Raw genomic sequence first — 9,135 nt, 5'->3', positions numbered from 1 at the left:
CTGCCCTACACATGTAGACATCTGCCCAGGAGCATTTGCTCACAAGTAATTTACTTGTGAGTAAACTGCTCCCAGCTCTAATGCATGTGTAGACACACCCTGTGTGTCCTTAAGACTGAAAGGCAAAGCTTCTGCTGGTTATTTCCTAAGTCCTAACACTATCCATCTTTTTGGACTACACCCATCCTCAGAATCCCTTAAAGGAGGGAAATATCACCCAGGGAGACCCAAGGAATAGGGGGAAGAGTAACTACTGTTGGAGAGAACTGGTTTTCTTTGGTCTCCACCACATACAAAAAGCAGACCTCCAAAAGTGAAGAGAAGGGTAGAAAAAAATAAAAATCAGGGTAAAGAACAGATATTAAAAACCAAAACAAACAAAAACCAGAGATGTAAGAGCATCTGACCCAAAGAAACCCACAGTCCTTGAAAGTTATCTGACAAATAGGGAGCATTTCAAATGTCTGCAGGCGGGGGCCAAACAGGAAAAAAACTGAAAAAAGGACAAAGTGGCACATCATTACACAAAAAGAGAATACAGATGAAAACTTTCACTAATATTAGACTAGGCTATCTAAATGTGAATTAGAAGTGCACCAATATATCTATCCATATTGGATTAGCACTGATAAAAGGAAAATTGACATTATTGGCAATCAGCTTTTTTTTGGCCGATGTAGCTGATAATGTCACTGGTGCAAGGGGAAGGTGTGTGTGTGCGCGGGGGGGGGGGGGGGGAGGAGGGGAATGGGGGGGCAGATTGAGGACCCCCACAGTGAGGGAAGGAATGGGACATTAGACAGAGCCATGAGGGGGTGGCTCCCTGTTGCTGTGTGCACCCCCAGAGGAGTCATGGGGGCATATGCCCCCCCGGATTTGGGTTCACAGCAAGTGAGGGCTGTCTGCTGGGGGCTCGGGGCCAGGGGTTGCACCAGCCTCTTCCTGGTGGGAAGTGCTGGGCTACCATCACCCCAAAATTCCCCATAGCCTCCCCTCCCACTGCTGCTTATTGACTCTGTTATTGACTTTCACCACAGGTTCAACAATTGACATCCTTTTACTAAATTCTCTCAGTAATAAATCTACACTAACATCAACTTTCTAGATACTGCAAACCAGATCCAAGATGGCATCTTAACAGACACTATATACAGAAAACTCACAGACCAGCATACTTATGTCCACAAAACCAGCAACCATCCCAGATACACCAAGAAAGCTATATGAAATATGCAGCAAGACCCACTGCATCTGCTCTGAGAATACTCATGACACCCACCTCAGCAACCTGAAAGTTTCCTTGCTGGGTTAAAGCAGTTAACAGAGATCATATCTTTGAACAAGCTACCCAAATACGCATCACTAACCTACTACCACACAAAAGAAACCACCCATTGACCATATGGTTCTGGTTGCCATATACAATCCCACAATAACACAATGCCACCTACAAGAAGGATTATCAAAAAATGTACAACCTTTTCTCAAAAAAGATAGCTTGAGAAATATTCCCAAGCTTCCCTTCCCCTGCTCCTGGCCTTCAGACAACTCCCTCCCAATACAGCCCAAGTCATAACATAAGCAAACTTGCCTCTTATCAACAGACACCTATTGGGACACAACTTCACCTTAGCAGTAAGTTTGTTAACGTGTCTCCATTGCCACCACAATCAACACCTTCCACAAAAAAACCCTCAAAATCCAAAAGCCCTGCATTTCTATCACAGAACATAGGGTAATCTCATTCAGTGCACCAAATGTCAACATGGAAACTGCGAGTGCAACTAAACTGAAACTGCACACCAGAATGAATGCTCATAGAAACAGTATAAAGGGACAACACAAATATCAGTAGGGGAACACTTCCCACAGAATAACCACTCCCTAGTGCTCAAAGGGAATCTATAAAACACCTTCAGAAGACAGGACCAGGAACTGAAATGCATAACCTTAACTGGACAATTAAAAAATCGGGACTAAACACAGATGATACTCTTATGGCTCTCTACATCTATCTATTGTTTCTATTAAATTCCCTACATAGCACAGATTATAAATCACTCTTTTCCTTCTTGAATAGTCTTGCTCTTCAACAAATTCTAGATTGCCCATACTACTATACTTCTTTCGCCTTGTAAACACTCCTGAAAATATCCCGATGATTCTAGTTCTGATTATTTTTATTTACTTATGCATACGGACCTACCTAATTCATGGGGGCTACCCCCTGATTTTGCAGGCGGAACAAGGGCCCAGGCAGCCATTTCATGGACAGAGCGCAGCAGGCCTCCCACATGCCTCTGACTGGCTGAGGAGCCCCAGTGGCCTTGCTGATTGGTTGTGGGGACTGCCAGTTATGCCACCCCACCTCTCACCATTGACTGGCTGCAAAGGCTGTCCATCATGGAGCCCTGCCCCTTGCCATTGATTGATGGAGAGAGGTGGGGCCACACGACAAGTAACCCGCACAGCCAATCAGCAGTGAGAGGTGGGAGTGGCAGCTATCTTGCCTGTATTCCTTTGAATAGTCAGCCCCCCCTTCCACTTTTTCCCACCCCCTGGGTTGCCAGAGTGCACTGAGGACCACTGGTTTCCTCTGAGGAGCCAGCATTTTGTTTTCCCCTGCAGATTTCACTGACACTGCCTGGATTTCACAGTCAATGCTAGATTTTGCAGAATCCACAGAACTGTGAATTTGGTGGGTCCCTACTTATGTTTTTTTTTTCTATCTTCAATTTAGCTGAAGTGAAGTCTTTCCCTCCTCCAAAGTTAGGTCCTCCTGCTCATTCAATAGAATAATAAATATATAAATGTGGACTAGTGTGTCAATGGGTTAACATGCCTATCACAAAAACAATACCAAGTGCGGCATAGTCAAGCGTTAAGTCTCTTACACTTATTGAAAATTACATAGACCCTACTTGCTTCCTGAACCCTGGTGAATGAAGAGGCATGCCGACAGAAGGTCGGTAAATTCCTTTTATTTAAATACAGGCAAAAATAGAGGCATTTATTCAAAATCCACTCATTAACCACCTCTGGTCTTATATACTGTATACTGCTATACAATAGTAAAAAGGTTAATACTGTGTGTGAACAGCATAATTTACAAAAGAACAGATTATAATCACAAAGTCAGTCATTAAGCCTGAATGGTCTCGCTTCTTCAGGTTGCAACAGGCCTTTTGATTAGTTACTGCTCACCTTTGGATTACATACATAAAAAAACTAGGGTAAAATACACTTCATGAGGGAAAGATTTTGGTAATCATCCTGAACTGATTTAATTGGGATATATTTGTTGAGACAAAAGCACTCTCCTCCTTTCCCCCACAAGATTTAGGATTTATTTAGACAGCTGAAGTTTGGATCCAGGAATAAACTAGTCACCGGAGGACACTTAATTTTACTTTTAAGATTATAAAGATATTCATTTCCTTATGAGAACAGGTATCATATTTCTCAAATATCAGTTTGTTTTATACTAAAAAACAAAACACAAGTTTAGGAAAAGCATGTTTTTCTTTACATAAATAATCAGCTTGAAATATTATCAAGCCTGAAACGTACTGATGTAAAAGACTAAAATCTCAAACAAAGTATCTAAAACATTTGATTTTAAGGCAGGGTACATGTTAGAAGCAGAACTCAAAAGCTAGCACAAATCTGGAAACAGAACAAGGACTTGCCCTGTGAGAAAGTTTCAGTTTGCTTGGTGCTACTCTGATACAGGTTGTTGGACAAACAACCCCACTATCAGCTGAACCGTCACTAAATTGCACCAAATGAACTGATATAGATAAAACTGTTGTTATATACCAGAAAGATATATGTCAGAGAACCTTGATGTAAAAAGCAATTTTAGACCTGATTGAATTGCAGACAGCACAGAACAACGACAGATAATTTGTTTCCACTAGTTTAATAATATATAAATAAATAATATAAATGTATATATAAATATAAATGTATGTGTGTGCGTGTATATGTATGTGTGTATGTATGTATATATATATATATATATATAAAATAAAATGCAAGTTGCAGACTAGTTGTGATGGAAAAAAAATAATCTTTCAATTATCAATGAAGCCCACTAGCCTTAAGGATAATCTTACAAAGAAAGGGTTACAGAGAAGAGGGAAAACAAAGCAAAAAGAACACATATTTCAATACCATTCCAAGGAAAATGGAAGAAAAAAATAGCTTATATTGTTGAGCTGCTAACTATAGGTATATGTAAACATTCAAGCTACAAATAAAATTCTGAATGGAAAAAATCTCTTACTTGTGAGAAATGGAAGTCATGCCTTCAATTTTCTTAAGCTTTCTTTCCACAACTAATTTTATTGACCTCTAAAGACCAGGAGCTGTATTTCTTATGCTAGTTTAAGTGCCAGTAAAGCTACTAAAGATAGATTGTGAACTTTAAGAACCTATCAATTCTTAAACTGTAGAACAAATTTAACTGTAAACACTAGTCTCATTAAAATATCTACACATGTGTTAAGATTTATGATCTTAAGATTTTAAGATTTTTCAGTTCATCATTAAGTAAAAAGAAATTGAAGTGTTACACGGCAATTTACCAGGTACATTCTTGTATTTCACTAACTATAAATTACACATGAAAGCGCAGGCCATGGAAATGGAAAGTCCCAAAGTGCACAAGTCTGTTAATATTATAGACAGCAAACAGTGAACTTAATTCAAGTTGAAAAAAAATAGCTATTAACCTGCTAAGAGTATTCCGTTTTCATTGAACCTGCTTTGACTTCATTTTGCCCCTGCACCCCAACATAGAAACACACACCTTTGCTCATCATCTGGCCGTTTGATCAAATTGAATAGTATGTGTAGGAGTTGATCTCTCTCTTTGGATTCAGGATGGAGGCAGGCTGTACACAGTATGAGTGGGATCAATTCCTAAAGAAATTGTGGGTGGAGGGGAAAAAAATCAAACAGAGTGAAAATGCTTTGGGCAAATATTCATTCAATGGCAAAAGAGAACAAAAAGAAATCTAATCACACGAGATTAGCACATTTACAGAAGATTTTTTTAATTAAAAACTCTTGGTCTCCTAAGAAGTGACCTGGAAAATGTAAAAGTAATTCTGACATTCATAAGTTATGTGCTAAATGTTTCCTATTATAATTGAGGGGAATTCAGCCCAATAAAAGTTAAAAACTTGACCAAGATGACTAGGATTAACATTTGTAGGCCAACTCTAACAATAACTGCAGGGCAGTTTATTCTACATGATCTAATAAATTGAACAAAAGTTGGTTAAAATATTAAGGTTCAGACAGAGCTCCTCCTGAAAAGCTAGTTGTGACTACATGGGAGTTAAAGAGAAAATTCACATTAGGCACTCACACAGTTTAAGGGATTTTTAAATAAAGGAAATTTCTGAAGCTGAATTCTCATCCCAGAGCAATTAAATTCCCACAGGAACAAATAATAAATTTTAAAATGAGACTGCAAAGCACTATGTGAAAGGAAATTAAGGCTGTTCACAGTAGCAGGAACTTCTTTCCTTCTACATACTCCCTCAAAATTGGATGGTATTCATTCCCAGAGAAAACAATTTTAAAGATATGGACTGGAAGTCCCTTTCCTTGATGTCAGCGATCTTAGTCCTTTCCTACTTGGAAAAGGCATAAAAAGTTGCACTTCATTTCAATAGGAAGGTATGGGAGAGAAACTTCATAGGAAGGTGGTAGAAAATGGAATGTTTGCTGAAAGAGAAGTAAGTAAGTAGTAAAAAGACCTCCAACCAGGTGAGAGTAACCCTTTCTAGTCCTGAACTCCCTCAGTATTTGTTTGTGACTAACAAGCAATGGAGGAACAGTTATGAGTTACAGGAACATGAAGTCTTTTCTAGTAATTTGGCACAGTATATAGAACCTAAAAAAAGTTGAAGCAATATCTAAGGAGACTAGAGTCTTAGAGACTTTCAGTAAGAGATTTTTCTAGTAGAGGTGAACTGATAAAGATTATTTGGGTCGATACCAATGGCTGATTATTAACAAGCTACATTGGCCAATACCGATCCTATTGATGATATGCAGTCCAGCAGCTTGGAGAGCAGCATCTGGTTGATAAGTCTGTTGCGGGCTAAGGGAAGGGGCAGACTGAGGCCCCTGCGTTGAGGAAGGGAGTGGGGCTGGGCACAGGATGGAGCCACAAACAGCTCGTTAGGGGGGTGCGGGCAGGGGGCAGCTCCTGCCACTGCATGCACCCCTGGAGGAGTCATGGGGAGCACATGCCCCCCAGATCTGTGTGTGGGGGTGGTGCCAGGCTCTTCCTGGTGGTGGAGGGACTGGACCTGCACTTGGGGTGTGAAGCAGCAGCAGCACTGGGAGGGGCCAGGGCTACCACCCCATAGCCCCCTCCCCCCTCGCAGCGCCACCGCCCACCCTGAGGTCAGCCCCAGCCCAGTTCCCCTGCCACCAGGAAGTGCCCGGTGCCACCCCTCAGCATAGATCGGGGGGGGGGGGGGAACATGCCCCCCATGGCTCCCTCGGGGGTGCATGCAGTGGTGGGAGCCACCTCCCCTCCCCGTGCCCCAAGATGAGCCACTCGCTTCCTGCGCCCAACCCTTTCCTTCCCACCCCAACAGACTTACCAGCCGGACACTGCTCTCCAAGCTGCTGGGCTGGCTGCATGCAAGCTGAAGCTGTGCATTCACACAGCATTTATCAGCGACATTATTGGCTGTATTAGCCAAAAAAAGCCAACTGGCGATTATGTCAATTTTCCTTTTACCGATGCTGATATGATATGGACCGATGTATCGGTGCATCTCTCTTTTCTAGGGTTACTGAGAAGTAAATATCACTCTGATGGACAATCATCCATTTCCCTTGTGTTTTTTAATCTATTGATAGGGAATTTTATTTCTAAAATTGAACATTGCCCAAGCTGGCCAAGACTTGATCATGGCGAAGCCTTTGCAATCCATTTGAAGGAAAAGTTGAACAATTGTTTTGCACTGTGTCTTTTTCTCCTGAAGATATACTTGGGGGACAGCAACTGAAATCCACTACCATGTTCTGAGAAGTACTCAGTTAAGCTGTAAGCTGAACGTGATTTCTAGTTTAAGGTACTGGAAATAAGCAGGTCCTCATTTTATATGTACCGATCAGGGCATGGGAGTACCCATTTACCCCTGCAAAATCCCAAGGCATACAGGGATGGATAAAATGCAAGCTGGACTGCTCAATTATATCCTCTACTATGTTTCTTATAATAGAAGTGACCAAGTATTCTTTAATACAAATATAGCCAAACATGGTATCTATACCCTTTTTAAAGCTTCCTTTGATTTAGTTTTCTTGCTAACATTTGTTACTTTTTTATTTGAAGACTTGTTCCATCCTAGAACTCTGTATGCTGTATTTTATTCTTCATATTCTGGACACTAAGATTTTGGCTGCTTTCTAATACTTTTATGGTGGTTTCTGCAAACAAACACAGTGGTTTCCACGATTTTATGCGGAAACACCACGGAAAAACTTACTAAAAATAAAATGCTGGCTCTCCGGTGGAAGCCAGTAGCTGCTGTGGCTCAGCCTTGCAGCCTGCTTGGAGGGGAAGTGGGGGAGGGGGAGCGGGGCTGGGAGTGCTGTTGGCACAAATGGGAGCAGCCAAGATGGTGGCCACTCCCCTCCATCGCTGATGGGCTGAGAGGGCTGCCTTTTGTGCGGCCCCTCCGTTCTCCGCCAATCAGCAGTGAGGGGCAGGCCACACAGAAGGCAGCCCCCTCTAATCAGAAGCAAGGGGTGGGGCTGCACAACTCAGCCAGCCAATCAGTGGCAGGGGAAGGCACCACAAAAAGACTGAAAATAGCAGCTGGCTCTGCAATTGGTCTTTGAAATCGTTCATCTGTCACCTCAATTTGGGTATGTCCCTAGCCATAATTAATCATAGAAAATTTGGGTTGGAAGGGACCTCAGGAGGTCATCTACTCCAACCCCCTGCTCAAAGCAGGACCACCCCAACTAGATCATCCCAGCCAAGGCTTTGTCTAGCTGAATCTTAAAAATCTCCAAGGATGGAGATTCCACCACCTCTCTGAGTAACCTGTTCCAGTGCTTCACCACCCTCCTAGTGAGAAAATTCTTCCTAAAATCTAACCTAAACTTCCCTTGCTGCAACTTGAGACCATTGCTCCTTGTTCCGTCATCTGCCACCACTGAGTCTAGCTCCATCCTCTTTTGAACCCCCCAGATAGCTGAAGGCTGCTATTAAATGCCCCCTCAGTCTTCTCTTCTCTAGACTAAATAAGCCCAGTTCCCTCAACCTGGTCCTCTCAAGTCATGTGCCCCAGCCTCCTCACCATTTTTGCTACCCTCTGCTGGGCTCTCTCCAATTTTTCCACATCCTTGCTGTAGTGGGAGGGCCAAAACTGAACACAGTACTCCAGATGTGACCTCACCAGAGCAGAAGAGAGAGGAATAATCACTTCCCTTGACCTACTGGCAACACACCTATTAATGCAGCCCAGTATGCCATTAGCATTCTTGGCAACAAGGGCACACTGCTGGCTCATTCAGCTTGTTGTCCACTAGCTCCCAGGTCCTTTTCTGCCCCCAGCCTGTACTGGTACATGGGATTGTTCTGTCCTAAGTGCAGGACTTTGCACTTGTCCTTGTTGAACCTCATGCGATTCCTTTCGACTCAATCCTCCAGTTTGTCTAGGTCATTCTGAGTCCTAGCCTTACCCTCCAGCATATCTATTACGCCCCCAAGTTTGGTGTCATTTGCAAAATTGCTGAGGGTGCACTTTAAGCCACCTTCCAGGTCGTTGATGAAGACCTTGAACAAAACCGGCCCCAGAACTGACCCCTGGGGTATTCCACTTGAGACCGACTGCCTACTAGACATCAAGCCATTGATTACTACTCTGATCCCGATGCTCCAGCCAGTTTTCTATCCACCTTACAGTCTACTCATCCAGCCTGTACTTACTTAGCTTGCCTGTGAGAATGTTGTGGGAGACCGTATCAAAAGCCTTGCTAAAATCAAGATACATCACAACTACCGGTCTCCCCACATCCACAGAGCCAGTCACCTCATCATAGCAAGCAATCAGGTTGGTCAGGCATGATTTGCTCCTGTGGAATCCATGC

The 9,135-nt window shown here is 42.7% G+C and overlaps 1 protein-coding gene across 8 annotated transcripts in view; it reads right to left on the bottom strand.

Annotated features, from left to right (window-relative positions):
• The window catches only part of RELCH (RAB11 binding and LisH domain, coiled-coil and HEAT repeat containing), a 132,223-nt gene that overhangs the window by 57,755 nt on the left and 65,333 nt on the right, over positions 1–9,135 (bottom strand). For all 8 annotated transcript variants that reach the window (XR_003095432.1, XR_003095433.1, XM_025211010.1 and 5 more), the window contains exon 11: positions 4,814–4,926. Coding sequence is in view for 6 of the 8 variants with exons in the window: in XM_025211010.1 (XP_025066795.1) it covers positions 4,814–4,926 (113 nt within the window). In the remaining 2 variants the exon portion in view is untranslated. The remainder of the gene's footprint in view (positions 1–4,813; positions 4,927–9,135) is intronic.

Source organism: Alligator sinensis, unplaced genomic scaffold (assembly GCF_000455745.1).
Source record: "Alligator sinensis unplaced genomic scaffold, ASM45574v1 scaffold514_1, whole genome shotgun sequence".
In the NCBI taxonomy this organism is placed as follows: Eukaryota; Metazoa; Chordata; order Crocodylia; family Alligatoridae; genus Alligator; species Alligator sinensis.
Note: the sequence above shows the minus strand (reverse complement) of the source record. Positions and strands in the feature narration are given on the sequence as shown.